General features: G+C 28.4%; 3 protein-coding genes and 2 long non-coding RNA genes across 5 annotated transcripts; 1 reads left to right on the top strand and 4 right to left on the bottom strand.

Annotated features, from left to right (window-relative positions):
* The first annotated feature begins 2,923 nt into the window (after positions 1-2,923).
* On the top strand, positions 2,924-5,671 carry LOC107018534 (protein FLOWERING LOCUS T-like). The gene is made up of 4 exons (XM_015219039.2): positions 2,924-3,219; positions 4,215-4,276; positions 4,784-4,824; positions 5,057-5,671. The coding sequence occupies exons 1-4, from the start codon at positions 3,025-3,027 to the stop codon at positions 5,278-5,280; spliced, it is 522 nt and encodes a 173-aa protein (XP_015074525.1). The 5' UTR covers positions 2,924-3,024; the 3' UTR covers positions 5,281-5,671.
* LOC114077350 lies at positions 5,001-7,651 on the bottom strand. Its single transcript, XR_003578638.1, has 2 exons — positions 7,518-7,651; positions 5,001-5,218 (listed from the first exon to the last, which is right to left on the bottom strand). It is a non-coding gene; the product is annotated as an uncharacterized LOC114077350 (long non-coding RNA).
* A 2,685-nt stretch (positions 7,652-10,336) lies between these two features.
* On the bottom strand, positions 10,337-12,590 carry LOC107018535 (60S ribosomal protein L38). The gene is made up of 3 exons (XM_015219040.2): positions 12,453-12,590; positions 10,725-10,908; positions 10,337-10,549 (listed from the first exon to the last, which is right to left on the bottom strand). Exons 1-3 carry the CDS (start codon positions 12,453-12,455, stop codon positions 10,527-10,529), a joined length of 210 nt encoding a protein of 69 aa, XP_015074526.1. The 5' UTR covers positions 12,456-12,590; the 3' UTR covers positions 10,337-10,526.
* A 530-nt stretch (positions 12,591-13,120) lies between these two features.
* Positions 13,121-16,832, bottom strand: LOC107019031 (probable protein S-acyltransferase 15). The gene is made up of 7 exons (XM_015219618.2): positions 16,497-16,832; positions 15,057-15,149; positions 14,869-14,970; positions 14,722-14,793; positions 13,923-14,021; positions 13,746-13,841; positions 13,121-13,659 (listed from the first exon to the last, which is right to left on the bottom strand). The coding sequence occupies exons 1-7, from the start codon at positions 16,767-16,769 to the stop codon at positions 13,564-13,566; spliced, it is 831 nt and encodes a 276-aa protein (XP_015075104.1). The 5' UTR covers positions 16,770-16,832; the 3' UTR covers positions 13,121-13,563.
* A 3,377-nt stretch (positions 16,833-20,209) lies between these two features.
* On the bottom strand, positions 20,210-20,937 carry LOC114077372. Its single transcript, XR_003578678.1, has 2 exons — positions 20,477-20,937; positions 20,210-20,349 (listed from the first exon to the last, which is right to left on the bottom strand). It is a non-coding gene; the product is annotated as an uncharacterized LOC114077372 (long non-coding RNA).
* Positions 20,938-24,036: the final 3,099 nt, after the last annotated feature.

Genomic DNA, 24,036 nt, shown 5'->3' with positions numbered 1-24,036 from the left:
ATGTATTGATAGGTTGATCAATATTAATAAATTGATAATAATAATAATGTTGAGTTACAAACTCCTTATATATGATAGAATTATAGAGTCTTAAGTTAACTATACTTAGAGTTCTACTACAATACTTATTACTACTATAATAAAAAAATAATTAAATCCTAATTGTACTATAATTCTAATAGTAATCTAATCCTAGTCGTAATATAATTATAATCATAATATAATTCTAGACGAAATATAATTAGTCTAATCCTAATGCTACTCTAATTCTACAACATTAATGTAATCTCGTCGGTCAGCTTCGTTGGACCCTTTGACATGTCCCAATCATTAGCTTCCTTCCTCATCAACACTTGCTGCAGATAGATCAGTCAACTGCATTGCACCCGTTCCTTTGATATGTTCCAATCGTCAGTTTCCTTCTTCTTCAACAAAGAGGAGATGCACAGATGCGCCAACGAGGATGTGTGTGAGATTGTCGATGGGTGTGTGTATAAAGAGAGATAGAGGTAAGCCGAAAAAGTATTAGAAGTGATTAGATAAGATATGACACACCCTCAAGCTTACCGAGGACAAAGTATGGAGGTCAAATGAATATATATAGAAGAAGATTAGTAGGTAGTTGAGTATAGTCTAGTTTCCTTATCATAATAGCTATTAATATATATTATTATTATTCTCCTATTATCTCATTCTTTGATTAAGTATCATCGTTTTTTTTTTCTTACTTCAATTACCACTCTTATTACGTACCTTCTCCGTTGTTTTTTAGTATATGTTATCTAAATTGAGGATCTATTAGAAAAAGTCTCTCTACTCCATAAAATAAAAGTTAAATTTATGTACACACTATTTTATCCTTACTATATTTATGAAATTATATTAAATATATAATAATAATAATAATAATAATAATAAATTTGGTAAGACTATAATATTTTTGGAATGTTGAGGTGTTGTCTTAAGAAGCTTTAAGGATATACATGATTGGACAAAGTTGTGAGGTACATTTTGGTTGGGAGAATCATACATTTAGTCTTATAACATTGGAGGCTGTAAAAGTGAAAAGAATCTATAAAGAATACTCATTTCGTTTTAATTTGTTTATCAAATTTTTCTTAAATTTGTTTTAAAATGAATATCTTTTTTGTATTTGATAACTCCTTTTGATTTCAATTTTCCATAAAATTAAATAAATATTTTAATACATTTAATATATTTTTAATAATTACATAATTTAAATTTTTTTTTACTTTCTTATATTCTGTGTCACGTTAAAATAACACAAATAAATTAAAACGAAAATAGTATCTTTTCTTTCTTTTTGCCCCCACCTTTTTCCAATACCTTTAATAAAGATGAGATATGAATTAGAATGTTGTGTTATTAAATCACTTTCTTCACGTTCATGTTCGAATTTTTTATCCAAGAATATTTTCTCTGAATTGGCTAGACATGATTTCTTAGCCATAAAAAAACTAAAAGGTATCTTAGATCGTATACACTGATAGCATAAAGATTATTTAAAAAGCACAATCATTTATAAGAGTACATTACGTTTTTTATAAAGTCATGGCTCAGCAATAACGAAGGAATAAATAATTAAAATAGAGATAAAACTTGACATTCATATACCACTAAATAATCTATAGTAATTAACATAATATCTTGGTAATTAAATTATAATATTTAATTAATTAGGAGTTGGTTCTTTATGAAGTCATGACTAATAACTACATGGGAAAAATAGTTAATTAAATGGTCAATTCGTTTTTAATTTGTCATTTAATAATTTATTGTTAATCCATTATTATTAAAAATAGAATTAGCGATGAATTTTTGCTATATAATGAGTCAATGAAAAAAATGTATATCATAAAGATATCAGAAGTTGTGACTTATAGCACTTTAATTGTCTTATAGTTTTTGAATAACATCCGTAGCATCAGAAAAAAATAATCGAACTTAATTAGTTCCAGGTGGAGATCGAGTAAATACTATAATTTTGACTTTTGAGTATGCATGAATAAACATTAATTAATTTGTTTCTATTTTATCAGTTGAATACTCCAATTAAATTATGTGTCAGATCAATATGGGGTGTCTATGTGACACTAAATTATTTGCATCTACAGCTAGCATTTGTATCCATCTGTTGGATTCTTGTAAGTGACCCCCCACCCCCACCTCCTCTTTTTACATATATTTTTCATTTGATACGAAGTTTAAAAAAAAATTAAAAACTTTTTAACATATAAATCAAATATACATAAAGTACTAAAACTATTCTTCTAAATAAGTGGTGATGTGTGAGTTTCACATATCTTGTAGTTTACTCGAGTTGATGAGTAAAATATAAATGTTAAAAAAGTTAAAAGAATTTCAAGAGATAAAAATGTCATTTTTTTAGGATATAAAAAAATATTTCACATAAGTTGAAACAGTAAATAGGAGTAATTATGATTATTGGCGAAATCAGGAATTTTTTGTAGCATAGTCAAGATTTTATATATATATATCTATTATTTTGAGTATTCGATTGATCATTTAGACTTTGGTATAATTTTTACCTAAGATTTTTCAATTTTCTCAAAAGAGTGTAATTTACTACACAATTATCCAGAAAAGGAATAATCGACGAAAATTTTAATGTACACTTTTTTACTCAAGCAAGTTTTGGCGGGCTGAATCATAATCGTTTATTTCCGTTTTTGGCCTGAATGTTGATTTAATCCGCACATTTGACACCTCTGCTTAGGGTGCATGGCTTCTTGAGTTGATTTTATACATCTTACAAAGATCAACATCAACTAAGAATAATATAGTTTCATAGTAAAAGAATACCATAAAAAGGTTATAGATTCTTTGACACCAAAAAAATATCAACATAGTAAGTTTACTACTCATATAAATAGCCATACCCTTTGATAAAAATTTTTATCATTGCAATAACATCGAAAGAAAAAAAAACTAAAATATCCTAGCATATTGTCATATAATATATTATATAAACTTTATATTATCATGCCTAGAGTTGATCCATTGATAGTTGGTCGTGTGATAGGTGAAGTTTTAGATCCATTCACTAAGTCTGTTGATCTTAGAGTTGTTTATAATAATAGAGAAGTGAACAATGCATGTGTGTTGAAACCTTCACAAGTTGTTATGCAACCTAGGGTTTATATCGGAGGGGACGATCTTCGCACCTTTTACACTCTGGTAAATTATATTATAAATTTACTCGCTCTGTCTTGTTCTATTGTATTTTATGTGACACTATTATATACTATTTGGAGAGTTATAGAGGTTTAATGTTCTGAATTATCGACTATTGTTTCTTATTCTATTAATTATAGTATTTTTTTTTGTTCTCTCTTATTTTATGTGACGCTATTATATACTATTTGGAGAGTTATAGAGGTTTAATGTTCTGAATTATCGACTATTGTTTCTTATTCTATTAATTATAGTATTTTTTTTTTGTTCTCTCTTATTTTATGTGACGCTATTATATACTATTTGGAGAGTTATAGAGGTTTAATGTTCTGAATTATCGACTATTATTTCTTATAGTATTAATTATAGTATTTTTTTGTTCTCTCTTATTTTATGTGACGCTATTATCATTTGGAGATCGTATATCTAATTTTTTGGATTATTAATTATATATAATTGTTTATATTACTTTTTATATATTCATCCTCACTTGCATTATCTTACGTGGTACTATTACTATTCTGAGAGTCAAAACTTAGGTTTAATTTTCAATGATCCAGACGATTTAAGATAATTATTTTTAATGTTAATTTCATGTGCTATTAACTACTCTCACTTAGAGTAAAATTAAAAAAAATTCACTCTTTTTATTTATTTTATGTGAAGCTATAAGAGGTTTATTACTCTTTTCTAATGTTTTTGTTATTATTAACTATTATCGTTTATATTATTTTTTATATATTCGCCCGTTCATTTTTACTTTAGGTGGTACTGTTACTGTTCTGAGAGTTAAACAAAGGCTTCATTTTCTATTATCAAGACGATTTTAGATATGTTTTGACTGTTTTCATGAGCTATTGACTATTACTTTTCTCTGACTCTCTCTATTTTATTTTACGTGACGCTATTAATATTTGGAGAGTTAAAGAGGAGTAATACTATAGTATTTAGTTTCTTTTATTTTTTTCTTTATCTTTTGTAATTGTTTTTTTATGAAGATTATGGTGGATCCTGATGCTCCAAGCCCAAGCAATCCTAACTTGAGGGAGTATCTACACTGGTTAGTATTTTCGATCTTATTAGATCAAACACGTGAAAATTCTTTTCTTTTTTTTGATTAATAATGACGATGAAACTCGAGTCAAGAAACTTGATTGGCTCATAATGAAAAGTGAAAACCCACAATTGATAACATAAAATCATAATGTCATGTGTACTGAAAATCCTATAACTCTAGTTTTCCTCATCATCATCGTCGTTATTATTGTTATTTTTATTACCTCTTGTATATTTTATTCTTCGATTTTTATTGTAATACGTTATTTCTTTTTCTCTGTTTATTGTATTACTTTCTCGATTATTTTCATCATAACTTCTTCACTACTATATTCCCTATTTCATACATGCTACTTAAATCAAGAGTCTATCAAAAATAATTTCTCTATCTTCACAATGCAGATATATCATACGTAGATACACATACCACTCTACCTAAACACCACTTATATAATTATACTAAATATATTATTATTATTATTCTAACACTTTATTTAATATTTTTTTTCAGGCTGGTCACAGATATCCCAGCAACTACAGATACAAGCTTTGGTAAATCCTTTTAATTATAAATATATTTGTTTGTCATTTACACAAAGTTCTATGTATTGACACTATAAAATAACACTTTGAGAAAATAAATCATATAGTATATGATAACTTATGTCTTATATACACACACATATATGGTCAATAACCTAGCTAGAAAAATCACGAAAAATCATAAATTTCAAAAATCTTTTCATATTGTCATTAATTATTCGATTATTTTACCTTATACTAGGAAATGAAATAGTATGCTACGAGAATCCAACACCAACGATGGGAATTCATCGATTCGTTTTGGTTTTATTTCGACAATTGGGACGTGAAACAGTGTATCCCCCAGGATGGCGTCAAAATTTCAACACAAGAGACTTTGCTGAGCTTTATAATCTTGGATTGCCTGTTGCATCTGTTTACTTCAATTGCCATAGAGAGAGTGGTACTGGAGGACGTCGCGCATAAAAGAAATACATACATACATACATACATACGTATGATAAAAATAAAGTGTTACCAATATCTCATCGCGAGATCTTAAAGTGAAATTACATGATTCAAGAGCGATATGCGTGTGAAAAAAAATCAGAATTTCTAATTGACTTTCTATGTCGATTCGAAATTCTGATTTTAATTTTCATGTAATTAAAAACCTAGATACTTGATGTCTAGTAGTAAGGGGGATTACCCTCATGATGTTATAAATAAATAGAGTATATTGGTTAGCATATGATAAATATATGGTTTGTTATAATAATAATCTTCCATCGAAATTGTACTTGCATTGTCACAATAATTTTCGATAGATTTTCTATCGAAAATTCCTTATTATATATGAAAATTTTGATTTTTCTAATAGTCTCACTTAACTTTTTATGTAAAACCCTAGATACTTGTGGTCCAATATATAAAAGGATTTTCTCTCATTTTAGTACTTACTATTACCAATAGCTAGCGAGCTGGTATTCTGATAGACCTTCAGCTCAACGAAACTTCATCCATTGACGATTGGAATAATTATGGTGGTAAAAAAGAACTATCTAGTATATATATATATATATATAGTCAAGGATCTTAGCAAAGGGTTGTTTCTACCCTAATTGAATAGGATTCCCAAAATATATTATTGGACAATAAAAGAACAAGTTGTACTCAATGATATAGACATATAGTCCTAAGACAAGTTGTAATGGAGAATCTTTTGTGTAAAAAAAGTGAACAATATTTTTGTCCAAGTTAAATGAGAATTTTGTGTCACTTGTGAAGAAAGACAAGAGTATATGTTCAATATGGTCCATAATTATGAATTTTTCTCAAAATATTTGGATACCTTTGAAGAATAAATGTGGTCCTAGAGACTTTAAATTAACTTTTCTTGTTTGTGACTCCTTGAGTTTTATTGGCTTAAAGGAGTTAAATAAATATAAATAGGGCCATGAAGGGATCAATTATACCTTTTTTATATAAAGGTATAAACACTTACACTTTGTTGGGATCATTGTTACCCATTGTTTCATAATGTATTTGTACTCTATTGTACTGTATTGTATGGTGATACAACGTTTGGCTAGATTGTATTGTTTGTTGTTATTTAGTAACATTTTAATTGTTTGGTTTGATTGTATCATACTGTATTATAATTTATAAATTTACTTAAATATCTTTAATTATTCTAGGGTAGGAGGTTTGACTAGATTTAAATAATTAAGGTAAAGGGTATAATAGTATTTTAAAATATTATGTAAAGATATAAATGAAAAAAGAAATTAAGTAACAATGGGAACACACAAATTGGTTGTTCCATAAAATAGGGGTTTCCATTGTTACGTAACAACGAAATTTAACAATACAGTATAATACATTTTAAGTAACAATCAAAACAAACATTGTAGGTATAATAATAATGCAATACAATAAAATGGATAACAATGATCCAAACATAGTGTTAATGTCATTAAATTAGCAATATTTTATTAAGATATAATTTTTTAAAATTAGCAAACTTACCAATTTGATTAATTTATACATACAATTAAAAATTTTCTTGATATCTCATTAATAATTATATAATATCATAAATTAAATCTCATATAAAAGTGGAATCATTTTGCTCATAAAATTGTGAGAAAAGTTATTGGACAATAGAAGGACCATCCAATATATAATGATTCCTTAAAATTTAGTTGTGACTACCTAGTGTACAAGTTCAAACAAAAAAGACAAAAACCATTAATTCTTTTATATATAAAACGTATCGATATTATCTTTCGTCAAAAAATTATATCGTAATTGTGTAAGTAGTATACAACTCGTTGAATTTTCTTAAAATTGGAGAGGATTGACATTCTATAATTATTTTTATAAATCATGATTCAATCATGCTTCATATAGAAAATAGAATAAAAGCAAGAAATCTATTTTCTCTTTTTTCTTATGTTAAGAACCAAATAGGAGAGAAAAAATAAGACGGTGAAAAGATCAAAGAAAAAAAGAGAATATCATTCGTGAATGTATATATTTCTAAAAATTTAGCTTGCCATTAAGGGGATTTTTTTTTAAACGAATCAATTATCGATAGACATAGTAAATTTTCATCAACTAAGGAAACAAAATTTAAGAAGAGAACTTTTTGTTGACTTTTTTTTTTTAAGATAGAGCTTTCGATTTAACGAGTTATTTTTCTAAATTACATACATACATACCTTTTTTTGTATGTGGATGGATCCTCATAACTACTTGACTTGCTAGTTGAGCTAGAAGATTGAACCACAATGAAGAAAGACATTTTTTTTATTTTTTTTTGAATTTTTTATGTTTAAAGTAGTGGAGCTTTGAACTTAACAAGTTATTTTTTCCAAAGTCTAAAGTAGTGTGTGTATATATATATATGAAGGAGAAAAAAATAATTGTTAGTACCATGCAAGTTGCAAAATAGATGCATGTATCTTTTTCTCAAAAGCTTTTTTTTCATCTTTTACACATTCTTTTGCAATTACACACACTTGAATCGATTGTTTTCAAATTATTCCTTTCTTAGTTTGGTCTTTTGTTGACATTCCCAAAAAAAAAAAAATAGCGACGTATCGTTTGTATCGCTATATATATAATAGAAAAGTATGCTAATGCTTGGATTAGTAATAGATGGATGATCAAGAAAAAATTATTAGCTACGAGTTATTTAGTGATACATTAATTTATTGACAATTTTTTTTTATTCTTTTGTTCAACAATCATGTACTATACTTCTCTTAAAATGATTTTTTTTTTCATTGATTATATTTTTGGTTTTAGTAAGCTAGCTAGCTAGTTAAATAGTCTGTTGCAAAAGAAATGTCACATTTTTATACATGAAGACATTTACTTTTTGGCGAAATAGTCTGGTGGATCTTTATACTTGTATTAGTTTATATTTCTGAACTCTTCTACTTATTTATTTGTTATTTGAACCCTTAAACTCAATAAAACACAATATATCGGACCCTTCTGACCATTGACTAAGCTTATGTGGCTTTAAAATGGTTGAGTTGGCGAAAATGTGTGATTTCACACTCCTTAAGGCGAGTGAATGACATTTTTGGGTTAAAAAAAAATAAAAAATTATATAATAAATAAATTTTTTTAAAAAAACAATTGATTAAAAATTCCTTCTTCTTCACCAATATCCCATTCTTTTCACCATTTTCATCCAAAATTTATGGAAAACCCATCACCACCGTCATCGTCATTTTTGCCGTCGAAATCGACAAACTCTCTCCCTCACCTGTCTACATCTCCACCGCACACCATCACCATTTCCTTTCCTCCTCCAACCTCCACAAAATCAACAACCTAAGTCATCCCACCACTAGATCTGACCGAAAAACCTCTTCACCGCCATTACTTTGCACCCTTACCACCTCGTTCTTCTCTACATTGACCGGTGCCGCCTCTCTCTCCCTCACTCCACTGTGAAACAGTGGCCTCCGGCGATTGCGATTTAGTGCTCCGATTTGGTAAGCTGATGTTAATAGATTCTGAAGAAGAAAAGAAAAAGGTTGTGTTTGGGATGAAAATGACTGAAAATGATTATGAAGAAGGGAAACAAAAGTTGGCTTGGCATGAAATTTCTCCATGGATTTTGGCAGTGAATTGGGAAATTGGATGTATGGAGGCATTGAAGTTATTGGAAAAGAATAAGATGTTGTAATTTGAGAAAGAACGTGTTTTGGGGAAGAAGATGAAAGGGGGTTGGGGTGGGGTGAGGTAAGGTGGGGTAGAATAGGTTGACATTTTCATTTTTTCTTTTTCTTTTTTAAAAAATTAGATATTAAATGTGTGTTTTTTTATAATTTTCGGGGTCCAATGTCAAATGTTATTTTTTAATTAGTCATTTTGCTACGTCACCGCAAGTGTATCACATACTCTTCACATTTTTTGATGATTATTAAAAAATGTCTAGTATGAACGATTTTTGTATAGGTAAAAGTGTTCAATTGGTACTAGTCTTAATTGAGGTGTCTAAGTGAATTATGCTGACAACTTTAAGGGGCCGCTGATGACTTAAGCCTATAATAATATACGATAATATATGATATAGGAATGCACATGTTTTAAACTATTGTAACAAATTGTTTCCTTTTATCTTTTAGGTGATAAAAAAAATATAAATTGATTAAAATCATCATATAATGTAAAAGTTTTTTTGTTTTTCCCAGCATCACACAATAGGAAATTGGATGGTGGTGATTTGTACAATCAAAGATATTCTTATGGAGAAAAGAAAAATTGAGGATAAAATGGGAATCTAGTTGATAATTATAACAAATGTTTTTATTCAATCAATTTGTTCACACTTCAACTATTCCACGTGATACCTTCTATACCATTATTCTACCCTCATAACATAGTTAAGTGTCTAGGTGATATTCCTTTAGTGACGGTGTTGTCCAGAATCTAGATAGAAAGATATAAAGGTCGAAAATTAGGGTAAAAAGTTAGTAGTTGTGAAACGTCATCTAATTTACTTGTGAGTATCGTATTATTCGTGGTTGTTGGTTGTTTTCTTCTTAATTATTTTCAACATGATTTCTTCGTTACTGTATTTGCTTTTATGAACTTAATCTATGACGTGCTTAAACAAGTCAAGGGTCAATCAAAATCAATCTTTCTACCATCACATTCACAATGTAGAGGTGAAACTACAACAAAGATGTGTTGTCCACATCCAACTTGCACACATCTACACCATTTCACCTAATACTTGCTATATTTGATCAATATAAGTATCGAGTAACTTAGTCACTAAGTCTCATATAAATGAAACAAAATCACCTAATATTTTGTGTTATCATTGAGTTTAGACCTCTTAGTTCTCTTCCAAGTTCATTAACTACTAGATTACATCCTTGGGTGCGATAACTGCGCTATTTTTAAGGAGGTTATCTACTATATCTTGGTTTCTCAAATACTTGTCACCTCTCATGAACACAAGTATCAAACCAAATATGTTAAAGATAGTGAAAATAACTTAAAAGAACTCAAATGAGACCATCAAACAACATTACTTTGGCTCTAACAAGCAAAATTCATTGTCAATATGAGTAAAAAAGTAATGAGTTTTTTCAAAGTGATGTCTTAAAGCTCAAATCTTAGACATGCCAAAGGGCAAGACATTGCAAAAAAAACACAAAATTCTCCATTCCCTAGTAACTCTGAAAAGCATAAATCCTTCTTCACAGATCCTGCACGCTCAAACCTACAAGTAGTAATGTAATGCAACAGTCAAGTTCAATTTAAAAAAATGTTCCCTTGCAGAGTTTGGGTGTGTTAAATCGAGGCGCAGAGCTTAGAATTAATAAAAACATGGACGTATAAACATAACAGAGAATTTCACCATAATTGGCAAAAAGTAGCAGTCAAAGAGTGCAAACCTGGAGGAAGTGATTGCTTCAACTTGTCAGCCTTCTCAAAGTCGGACACACAGAGTGTGTAGAGGTACTTGGAGCAGCGAACCTTGAACTTGACCATATCCTTGTTCTTCTTGATCTTGACAGTTCGGGCATCCTTCCTTCTGGCTGTCAGAAGGAAATCCTTGATCTCATGGATTTGCTTAGGCTACAAATAAATATAATGTAAACACTCGTTACGGGAAATCGAATAAAAATGAACAAAAACATATCACAGTGAAGTCGATAACAGGCCCAAATATAGTATCAACTAATCAAATCTCCTGATGGAATATTTGTCAAACATAACAAACTTAAGCATTTAACTGAAAATTAACAGAAAACAAGAAATCAGATAATTATACCATGAGGATGGAACAAAACGACAAGAGAAAGATTTCCATCCCAAAAAATGAAGATGTTAGGCATATACACATATCACAAAGGAGCTCAATAAGTGGGCAAAATAATACTAAAAGGCTTATTGATAAGTAATAACTAACAAAAAACTCCGACTCCAGGGTGAAATTGAGGAACAGAATGAAATTGGGATAGAGCAGAACAGATTTAGAGGTCAAATCCAACTAGTTTGATGGATTTATACCATCTAAACTCCCCTGACAAAATGAAACGCAAACCACTAACAATATGTAATTCATCCATATCATGAACTTGTTTCCCAAGTGCAACCAACAGAGTGCTTCTCCTCGATACATCTTATCAATAACAATCTTAACGAGATTCTTGATTTAAAATATCAAACTTCAAATAAAATGGACATACTTTCTTGGTATCTCAATCAAGACTTACCTCGCGACCCCAAATCAGTTCAAGTTATGCTAGTCCAAAAGTGTCCAATTTCTTTCCTTTTATCTTCTAAAGAACTAACACACACCATTGATTTCAAAACTAAAACTTCCAATAAAATGGCCAGACTTGTTCAAAATATAAGGAACTCACAAAATAAGGACTCATTACATATCAAAATCGTACATAATACAGAATAACAATCATTGTATTGAGTTCGAAACTTCAAATTACTGATTCCTAAACTGAAGCTTCCATTAAAAAAGCAAAACATGTTTCAATATGACTCCAATATTTATACTACTAGTTACACATTGTAGCACTTCCTTCCAAAACACTATTTTTACCTCAATAAACATGTCAAAGTTTATACCTTTTCAACAACAAATCAAATAAAAAAAAAAACATTCCCACAAAACAAAAGACTAACACAGATCTCACTATCATGTTTTGTAGTTTGAAACTACAAAATTCAAGTCAAAAATACTATAAACCAAAATTATCAATTCCAAAACTAGAACTTCCAATAAAATAATCAAACTTGTAACAAAATACAATCTTGGAGCAACCCCACCAAAGCTAATAGGATGAATCTCTACTATTCACACTAGTTCCTCCAAAAACCTCCATTTTTATCTCAAAAAAACATCAATTTTACAACTAAATTTTTTACCTTTACATGAAAATGGAACAAGAAAAACCCCAAATAGAAGAAACCCACAAAATAAAGATTCATTACAAACCAGAATCATTATAAACAAAGATAACATAATACAGATCTAATTAACCATCATAGCATTTGATTCAAAACTTCAAATTCAAGTAAAAATATTGTAAAACAAAGCAAATAATGCAGAGAATTGATATATTAGAGATCAAAATGAGAAGATTAAGAAGAAAATGTACCATTTTTGGTAGGGAAAAGTTGTGCTAAGGAGATGAAGACGGCGAGCTCAAAGAGATGGAGAAAAGGTGAAGTGAAGAGAAAGATGTATAAATATATGTTTTTTTGCTAAAACCCTAATCACTTAAAAAAATTATTTTTCTTTTTTTTTTGATAAATTGGATAAATTAATATTATTAAATATTATTTAAACTTCAAACTTAAAATATCTAATTTTTTAGTTTATTATTTCAATTTCAAACTCGAAATACGGATTTGATTAGTATTTTCCAAAAAAAAACTTCAATTTTTCTAAGTGAAATTCAGGTATAAGCACGAATTCACTTTCAAATGTTTTTTTTAAAATTTAATTTCAAATATTATTTTATTTTTCTTTCAAAAAAACCGTATCTGGTTATTGCTTTGGGACATGATTAATCTGAATTCGCGTTGAAAAGTCCCACTTTAGGGGATAAAGTGTTTATAATCATATATAGAACTCAAACCCGAACAATTTGTATTTGAACTTACAAAGGTTCGATTTTCCACCTTTAAAACCTCAATTTAATTAAAAAAAACAAAGGTGTACTTATTTGGTTTAAGGGTATTAACTGCACATTTCACACAACAATAAACAACAACAGCTATATCTCAATTCTAAGTAAGTTGAACTCGACTATATGAATCGTAATTGTCCAAATACTATCTCCATTTAAATCCGATTCTCGTAAAGTTCTCTATATTTTCTACTGACATATAAATCTCTAACGATACTAAAAAACACTTCTGCTGCAACATCAACTCCTTCCCTTCCTCTTCAATTCTTTCAACATATTACAGAGGGTAGTTTCACCAAAAGAATACAAGTGATGAAGTATAAAACTATACTAACAATATGATCATGATTCATGTACAACAATCTCGCTTCTTGCGCGACAAACAAACATATACTGAGAGTTTCGAATGATGTAGCAGTAGACGGATATGCCATGGGAAAATCTCCGACCTGATTACTGTGTGTCGAAGGCAACTGCATATTGTCTTGAAGTTATAGAAATGATATCTGTATCGTTGTTGTTAGTTACCTTCGTTTTGAAGCAACGATCTTGGACTAAGATTTATACTTGCTGCGCGTTATGAATATTCACGTGAAGTAGGGAAGCTCAGTCCGTCTTTTATATGGGACACCGCGGTGGGACATAACCATTTTAACATATTCGGACCTAATACCTGTTAAATATCAATAGGTCAACACAGAATGCAACTTCATTACAATTTATGTAGGAGAGAACGAGAGGGAGGAAGAGAGACGGTACCAGACTGATATTTTTGTAAGCGCCAACATCATACGGGTGATGATAATTCATCCCAGATTTACTTGCCAGCCATGCTGCTCGTTTTCCCTCGTAGTACTGTTAAAGAACCTCCGCTTAGCAATTACATCAATAGGGAAATCCGTGGGGTGAATCTAGTGTATTCGACAGAGTGATTACCTCTATAGTTGTCATATTACGCATTGTAAGGTAGATATGCCAGCCCAGGAGAGTTCCAAGTGTCAAGCTTAAGCCAATAAGCACAACACCAGCTGCAATCTGTTTAAGATGATACATTAGATTTCTGCAACCACCTGGAATTCACTCTACCACACTATACGGGAAAGCGAGAGTAAAAGCAAAACGATTTGGTTAAGCTCATTTCAATGCATTATTTCAAACTAACCCCATTGGAAAAAGTAATAACCTGATATCAAGTAGGAAAAGATAAGAAGGTAATATGAAGTCCACTTGAAAATAAAACAGCTTATTGGAAATATTTTCTGTGTTACTCTGGCTCAGACCTTCCACCCATGTCGGATTATCCAAAATGCATAGCTGTTGGAGGATCTGACACACGCCCGATAGTAATTTTTGAAGAGTCTAAGCATCATAGATTTTAGGTCAGGATATTGCTAATGGTGGACCTAGCACCTAACATAACAATCTGGTAATGGTCGAAAATCACAGTATATGCAGCTGATGGAGAAAGGGTCCCATGCTCCCTACTCTCTAGAAGATGAAATGCTGAACTTCGATCAATATAACCAAATTCTGAAAAATATCTTCTTGAAGAAACATTCACGAAAACATTTCCCGTCATACCAAAAACATACTAAAGAACAATCAACCAATCTAACAATCAACAAGCTTTAGATAAACAATCACCTAAAAAACGGAAAAGGGGATGAAAAGGCCAAAACCCAATACACTAGACATCAAACATGTTAATTAGTATATAATATGATAACTGACTCACGTAAAATAGCTTGAGATGCATCACTCCATCCAAATTCCAATCCTTATGAATTGTATCGCTCACCAATATAACCTGAAAACAACAAACATTATACTCGCACAGATTGAGCACAAGTAGCTAAAGCATATATGACTAAATTAACCATACCGAGGAATAGATTATAGCAACAGTTGCATAGAAGATTAAAGCTACAAATGCCTTGTAGTTCCTGTGACCAACACAATTGTTTATCCAGGCACAATGATGATCCTGTTGAAATATTATGGCAAATTAGCAGACAGATACATTGTTTTGCATGTAAAAGAGGATTTGTTAAAAAGATAAGAGACACCCACCATCCTCAAAATACACCTTCGGCAGATACGGCAATGATGAGTCCTGGGTGGCTTGTATTCTGAACACTTATCACATTTCTTCTTAAGCAAACCCTGAATGTCAGGTATTCAACATTTTCTTAGATGGTGAGTGTACAAACAGTAATTAGGTACTATTATTTTGCACACATTTCTTTTAAGTATGTTCATAAGTTAGTAGAGTTATTGCTCCGGTGTAAAAGAACAACCAAACAGTATTGGAATTACAAAAAGATGTGGTGAGAATGCAATGGATAATGCATGAAGTATGTTGAATTGCGAGACCGCCTCATCTAAAAGTTTAAACTATTATGGAAATCACACTTCTATTTACTTAAATGTTCCTTTAACACGATATCTCACTTGGAAGATTGAAGTTATTTTTTTTCCACTAGCCAAGCATGTTGTAACTTTTTTTATGAGCGACCGGGATACTATGTAACACTTCCTCTTTCCCATGTGTACATAAAATAGTGCTACTCTCGCACTATTTGTGTTTGATTGCACCAAGAAAACAGAAGATATAAACATTAATTCAATATATGCAGTGCTACACATTCTTCAAAGGAATCTGTCTCTTCTCCAGCCACACAGAGCACATTACGCAAATAGGTGTTTCCAGCAATTTCTTTGCATTCAATTTCACCCTGCATCCTCTCTATACTCTGCTAAGATCCTTATGGCTGTCCTGGGGTTACACAATTTACTCGAAAGAGGTTCCGAGAAAACACTCTTTCTGATATGCAAGATCACCAATACCATAAAAATCATTTTCTCTTATTACATGATCAAAGGGAAAGAAAAAAAACATAAAGCCATTTTCTCTATTAACAATCCTTGACCTTGCCACATTGTAGGAGTATTAACCACCCAAAAATTGTTCTAAAGGTCTAAAATTACTGAGACTTCTGCTCCAACAAGCCAAAGCTTGGGTATGCAATGTAATCCTATTCGCTTGGTCCAGCTATTGGACATCTTTTCCTTTGCTTCCTCGATAACTCTTACTGCACAACCTTATTATCAGAGGTTCTAAGATCGTGCAACCAAGACTTACACTAACAGGATACAAAATATCGTTTCTCGCTTTCTCTCAATCGCTTCAATGCCTATAATTTGAGAGATGTCAGCAGGGTCGGCACACGAAGAAGCCAAGTGATTTCAACATCTACTATCTATACATACTATTAATTTTGACCTTGTATATACAGCTTCTTACACTAGACTACCAAATATCAATCATCATATATTGAAACAAAAATATGATCCAACATAAAGATATAGAACTTTATACCATTTTGATGTAAGCTGCAACAACACTACTAGCACTAATCATCCATTTTTTAGCACTAAATTTTCTCAATTCACACGTTGATTACAAAAGGAAGTAGTAAAAGACACAATTTTTATAACTAAAAAACTTACAGATCTTTTGGATTCTTGATCTGAAGCTTCATGATCTTCAACATCAGGAAGATATGAAAAGGGAACCCCACCTGGGTCTTTGAGAACACAAACAAAGAAACTGAACACACAGAGAGAAGCCATGAAAGTGAAGAAAAAGGAGTGAAACTTGCCAGCTGAGCTCTGTAAGCTCAACAAATCATCCAAAAAAATGAAAATTGTGAAATAGTAAAGAAACCCCACAAAAATTAACACACATAGAATGTGAATTGACAAGAATTTCTTGAGCTCCATTGATGATTTTTGAGATGGAGAAGAGAAAAATGGAAGCTTCTATGGTGAAATTCTTCAAGTTTCAGTTCATTCCAACAAATTGGGCTTAATTTTCCAATTAAAAGCCCATGAAAATAATAATTTGATAACAGGCCTTGAGCCCAAATAGTTGTCACCTTTCATTAAGCCCATAGGGTTGATTTCACGGGCCATAAGTTTATATTTTTGAATCATAATATCGCATAAGTTATATACATGTCGCACTAGGTATAAGTTCGATGGTTAAAGAGCAAAAATTAAAAATTAACTCATTATAGTAACAAAATTAAAGACATGCATGCTCTCGTTGGAAGGGGAAAACTCCACGAAAAGAATACAACAAGCAACTCTTGACTTGTCCCCTCCAGAATACAATAACATCATACAACTCTGTATTAGTTAAAGAGTTCAAAACTCAATATAAAAATACAATTATCTAGGTTGATGTTTATCATAAGTTCACATCAAAACCTAAGGATATAAATGTAACATTTGTGGTCCACAAAACAATAGCATGTGATCATCACAATGTCCTTAATTAGTTTTGAACTACTCTATAACTATACATCGATGGTAAATTATACTATTCTTTTCGTTTCGACTTATATGAATTTCTTTTAGAAAAAGAATGAACACACTTTACATGAGAAGAGTAGCGGTGAAATTGAAATTTTTTTATTAATATGATTTAAAATATACGATCTGCGGTTATATTTAAATTTTCATGTTTGACAGAGAAAAAACAAACAAAAACATACCAAAAAATCTAAGACTCAACATCAATTATATTCAAATGAATAATAAATTTAAAACTTATGTATATAATGTAATTTTAATTTTTAACAAAGAGATATTTGAATTATAGTTTATCTATGTTTGTGTGTAAAAAGCTAATAAGTTTAAGTTTAATGCATGATAATAATATTTATATAATCAGATCATTTATTATGATTACAATTTAACTATGGTATATATTATTGTTCCCTTTTGCCCAAACTTGAGGGACCTAAAAATATGTTTATTTGCAATACTAATATGAGACAATAATAATTATTTTGCTTAAACAAAGGGACCTAAAAATATTATATTGTCTCCCAAACTAATAATAATAATAATTTAGAAAGTAAATGAAATATATTGTTTGTACAAACATTTCATGGTCTCAATTAATTTACTTTTGATGGGGTCACTAAATTTTAGTTTTTTTGAAATGTTTTTTTCTAAGAAAATAGGAAATAATTTATAAATCAATTATCTGATGATATTTGATTGAATACGAAATGTTTTTTAAAAAGTTTTTTTCATTTTTTTTTTTTAATTTTTATCCTTTTCAAGCAATTTTAATGCAAATGTCAACCACTCAAAAATAAGAAAATTTCAATAATGATAAATACTACAAGGTACCACCAAGTTGATCAACCAAGAACAAGTTCTATTAAAAGATTGTACTATGTAAGGTGTAAGTATATAACCACATATGATTGGATTTATTGCACATTTTGGGGTACAAATTATTAATGCTTTATTTTATTACAAGAAATACTACCTCTGTCCTTATTTAGTTGTCCACTTTAGAAGTGATACACATATTAAGGCATCAATTATTATCATAGGTTAGTTATAATTTTACCCTTCAAATATAATAAATGCATTTTTCGATTCCAAAAAGCATGCATTTACAACTTAATAGTACTAGAAATTTTCTAGAATTAAATAAAGACATATTAGGAAAAAAAAAATTATTATCCTTTCTTGATTTGTTAAAATGGATAATTAAACAAAAACATATATAAAAGAAAATATGGACAAGCAAATAGAGACGGACAGTAAATCTATCAATGTCCTCATTGTATTAGCTACCTTGATGTTTAACTTATTGGGGCACCCAAATGTGGGCTTTAACATTTAATGAAATAAGTTGAGAATTTTTTGGTCAGTCCCTTTTTATTTGTTTATTTTTAAATTAAAATATCTATTAACAAAATAATTAATAATGTTATAGTGAATTTATAAAAAAAAAATTATTAATTATGAAGTGAATTAAAAGTTTTATATTTTTTAAAGTAATTAGTCATTTAATTGAAGGTATAATAGGTTTAAAAAAATTATCTTTTCTTGATTTGTCAAAATGGACAAGTAATTAGGAAAAAATTACCCGCACTAAATGTTTAACTGATTTTTTTTCATATGTCTAACAGTCTAAGTATTAATGGATATAATCACCCAATACTTATACTAACAGAAGTTACGTTATAGTAGCTACCTCGGAAAATTAACTGAGGTACGTCTCGTTTTAAAGATAAAATGATTTCTGATATTAGTTTTCGTTTTTTAATTACTAATGTCAGTAGAAATTACATCATAGTAAGTATCTCAGAAAATTGATGAACATATCACCCAATACTTCTGTCGATCGGAGTCATATTGCAATAAATACCTCATAAAATAAATCGAGATATGTCTTAGACGTTTTCTGATATTTGTTTTTGGTTCTTTAATTATTTATGTACTAGGTGTACCTTTTTCACATTGTTCTTTTCCTTTCAAGATGTACTATTATTTTAATTTTTGGACCTTACCAATTAGGTATTATTAGTTGTACCTTTTAAACAAAATGTTGTAATCTCCAACTAATAATTTTATTTCAGATTTTTCTAAATTTAATGGTTCACAAAAAGGAAATGTGTCTTATTTATATTCACATAAAAAAAAAATCAGACATACATTATTTCATAGTACATAAAAGATATGAATTATATTGACTTTATAATATAATGGAAGATCAAAATTAATTTTTTGTCTTCAATATACAAATTTGGACCATTTTTTTGTTCTTTAATTGGTTATGCATATCTACATTAATTGTTATTTAACAGAAAAAAATATATATTATTAGTCCTTTTTAGTAAAATTATTGATGAAATATTTTTAAAAATTATGTTACTTACCAATTATCTAGTCGATAGACTAGTAATGGAAATTCATTTTTGAAGTGTCATAAGCTCATTTTCAACCATTCTATAATTAGGAAATCATGTTGACAAAATTTTAATTTGGCATGATTCGTATTTTTATGTTCTGACTTCAGTATTTTGAGATTCGATAAACTTAATCATAATTTGTTCGACTTTAATATAGAAATGTGATTTTGATTTTTTCAAAAAAACATATGAATTATGTCATATCAATTACACCTTAAACATGTAAAATATCCATTCCACACCAAAAAGAAATCAATAAAAATAAAAGAATTAAAATTTTAATGTCTGCGCAATTATTTGTTTTTTTAGAAAAACAATATGAGTTTATAAATTTATTAGTATTATATTAACATAAGTAAGTCTATATCTTAGCATGGTATTCAAAAAAAAATATTGTATCGATATATCGAATACTTTTAAAAGTTTTGAAATACATCCCGATGTCATAATAATTAAATTACCATATCAAAAAAATAATTTCAATATAATAATTCGATATGTATTGTCCCAAACAATAACATAATTTTTGCTCCATATAACTATATTTTAGGCACGAATAGCTTCATCCTCTGCATCAAAACCTATATTTATTAGAAAAATCGCATCGTTAGGATTTTATATCAAGATAACTACAACATATTAACCAAAATAAATAATTAATAATCAATAATCACATAGAATTAATCATAGTAGAAAAAAAAAACTCACCAAATAAAGATAAATTGCCCAAATTTTCTTGTAGAATTAAAGAATCAAGTCATCCATTTGCCGATGCAGCATCATCAAGATTCTCATGTATTGAAAAATTGGGCAAATTTAGTTTCATATTTTCTATGTGAATCTTAATGGTGCTGCACTAGCAAATAACAACTGTATGTCGAGGCAGAATAATAATATCAAAAATAAAATCAACGACATCTTCGGAAAATTTACTAACTTTAAATTTTGAATTTGTACTAAAATTTATCGATTCATACATGAGATTAACTCATTCTTTACAAAAATAGAGACAATTCCTATTAAGTAGTTGAGTAAGAAATTATAACGAAAAAATTCATCAAAAAAATGCAAGAATATCACACAAAAAAATCTAAAAGCAAATTTATAATTTTAATTATATATATCTCAATATATATCTCAAAAATAAGAATTAAATGATGAGGCAAATGAAACGAGGGAACAAATTAAGTATATATATATATATATATATATTTAATCGGACACCAAAATGAAAAGCAAATTAAAAATTTAAAATAAAAAATCAAGCAGACAAAAAGGACCAAAATAAATTATGTATTTTCTAAATGAGAATCTTTACATTTGGGGTTATATCCTTTAAATGATGTGAATAATTACGTGGATCTAAAATTGAAATACAATTGAAGAGAGAAATAATTAATATAATAGAACAAATCTAGTTCTAAGAGCTAAGAAAAAGTCAATTTGAAATAAGAATAAAAATCCAAGTATTATTCAGGAGTTTAAAGAATCCTAAATAGAAATCGATATCTATAATGAGTAAAAAAATTTGTTCACGATCTAAAAAATTATAAACATAAAAACATGAATCAATCATCTGATGAATCGACAAGTACTCAATGAAAGAAGATAATCAAAAACATAAAACAATTAAAATCAACTATAACAACATATGAATCACGACTAAATTATATGAATCGTCACTGTTCATATTGCAAAGGCGTAAAATTCATTTTACTCCAATACTATACAAAACAAAACCCTAGATGCATATTATATTATTCATATAAGTAGAAAGAAATTCAGTAAAGAGAAAAGAATTATATGAAAAATTATTTGGATTTTTTGAAAAAAAAAATAAGATAGAAGAAAATGAAAAAGAAAAAAATTGAAGAAGAAGAATATAGACAATGAGTTGAGAAGAGAAAAGAGAAGGATATACTTATATAGAAAATTAATTAACCTACCTCTTAGCTGGACTTTTTCTTATTTTTCTGTTACCAATAGGTTTATTCATTTATTTATTTTTAATCTAAATTTTATCATATAAAAAGAAAAGAATCGACGAACTATGAGAATAACCTTTTTATTATGAAATAAAGATAAGATCTGTACGTACATATGCACAACTTAATCTATTAATTTCACTTATAAGTATAATAAAGATAATCATCCTAAGACTTTTTTGTTTATATTAATGTTGACATAATCAACATAATTATCTTAAATAACATTAGTAGTGTGTCATCATTATAATATTGGTGTCAATTTACATCAAAATTCTTTCATAATTTCTACTTAATTCTCGATAGAAAACGTATTTTCTATATAATAAATATTTAAATTTCATTTATTAATCAGGCACTGTGTGAATTGAAAAGAATCGACACCTCAAAAAATATAAATCTAAATAATCATCTTGTACTAATTACTAAAACATATGATCTATATATATAAATACTATAAACTTTATATAAATAATTTGCTCTCCATCAAATACCAAATAATTATAGAACAAAAATCATAGTGCATATAATTAAAAATGGGGTATATAATGTCCTAATCATGGCCAACAACCTAGTACACAATGAATTTATGTATCTTTCATTTTCATAATTTTTTTAGGCCATATGGGCTATGTATGTTTAATCTTTTAATTACTTTTAGGTATTTATTTCTGATTTTTAATTACGAGGTACCTATATTTGCAAACTTTTATTTTCTTCATTCAAAGAAATTATTGCTTCAATTTAATATTCCAAAAATGCAACAAACAAATAGTGATAAATTAAATGTCAAGTAATGTCACATTGATATAGTTTTATGTCAATTCATGGCACATTTGTGTCAATATTTATATAAATTTATATGCATAATTATTTAACGTTGTAATTTGAATCGATTTAGTATAAATAACATGCAGGAGTAAATATTTATCGTATTATTTTCACTTTTAAAAAAATATAATGTTATCATTTCATAATTTACTTTTATGAGGACTCCATAAGAATTCGTTGATATTTCTAATTTGATGTTCTATTTCATCATACGTTCGTATATTATAGAAAATTTTAGAGAAACTGAACCAAATATTTATACTCAATCAATTATTTTAATTTTTAACCATAGTTAACTTAAAGTAAAAATAAGAATGCATGTCACATAATACTATGAGCTAGATTCACGAAGCTAAGTAGGATCGATGAGATTTATCTGAGCCTCTTACGGTAAAACATTACATTATTAATATGTGATTAAAGTTATTATTTTCGCGTGTTTATATTTTATATTTTTAAATTCTTTTAATAAAAATTTTGACACTATCACCTAAGTAGGTTTATATTAAGCTGGTTGTTTACATATAAACTATGTGCTCCACTAAGGTGGTATCTTAGATTCCTTAAACTTAAAAAATACAATTAAGATATAATTATGAAATCTCTAATTAAAAATTCTACTTATCAGAAATATTTTAATAATATGATATGTTCGAGCATGTGATCATGTGCATTATGTATGATATTATTTTAAATTTTTAATCTAAATTTAAATATAAAAAATACATGTAAAATCTCGATTTATTTTTTATATCATTATTATCATTAGTTAAATGAATATAGAAACGAGAAAGATGATGAAATAGATCCAAAGAATAAATCCATGTTAGTTTAAATAAATATATTAAAAGCAATTTGAAATTTATAAACTTTAAAAAAACTTATGAAATATTAACAAGATCAATTTGACATTTAACTTTTCAATATTTATTAGATGTCTATGATTACTTTCATTAGGATTATCTTAAAAACATTTTTATTAATTAATTATAATAAACCTATGTTAAACATATCATTTTTTGGTCGGTGGCAATCACTAAAAAGAAACAAAAATGTTTCATAAAAATATTTATTTTTTAAAATACCTTTACACATGTTTTTTTTTTGGGAGTGTGTAGAAAAAACCAAATTAATCATTTTGGATCGTTGATATTATTTTTTAAAATCGAAATGTACCATAAATTTGGAAATTAGTTAAAAATATTCGTAAAATCTCTTGTTAAAAATTAAAATTATTATGAATAGTTCGATACCTACGTATAGGTTTTTAATCATGCGTTAGATGCTAAATATTATTTGACATGAAGATAATGATCAAAAGTTCAGTATAAATTTATGAATGAAAAGAGAATGAAAATGGACAATGGTTAGCATTTCGGAATGAAAAAGATTTTGAAAGGAGCGTTTCTTATTTTACCACAGATAACTATTTTTTTTCAAAATTTGTTTATG

This window comes from Solanum pennellii, chromosome 5 (assembly GCF_001406875.1).
Source record: "Solanum pennellii chromosome 5, SPENNV200".
Taxonomy (NCBI): Eukaryota; Viridiplantae; Streptophyta; class Magnoliopsida; order Solanales; family Solanaceae; genus Solanum; species Solanum pennellii.
Note: the sequence above shows the minus strand (reverse complement) of the source record. Positions and strands in the feature narration are given on the sequence as shown.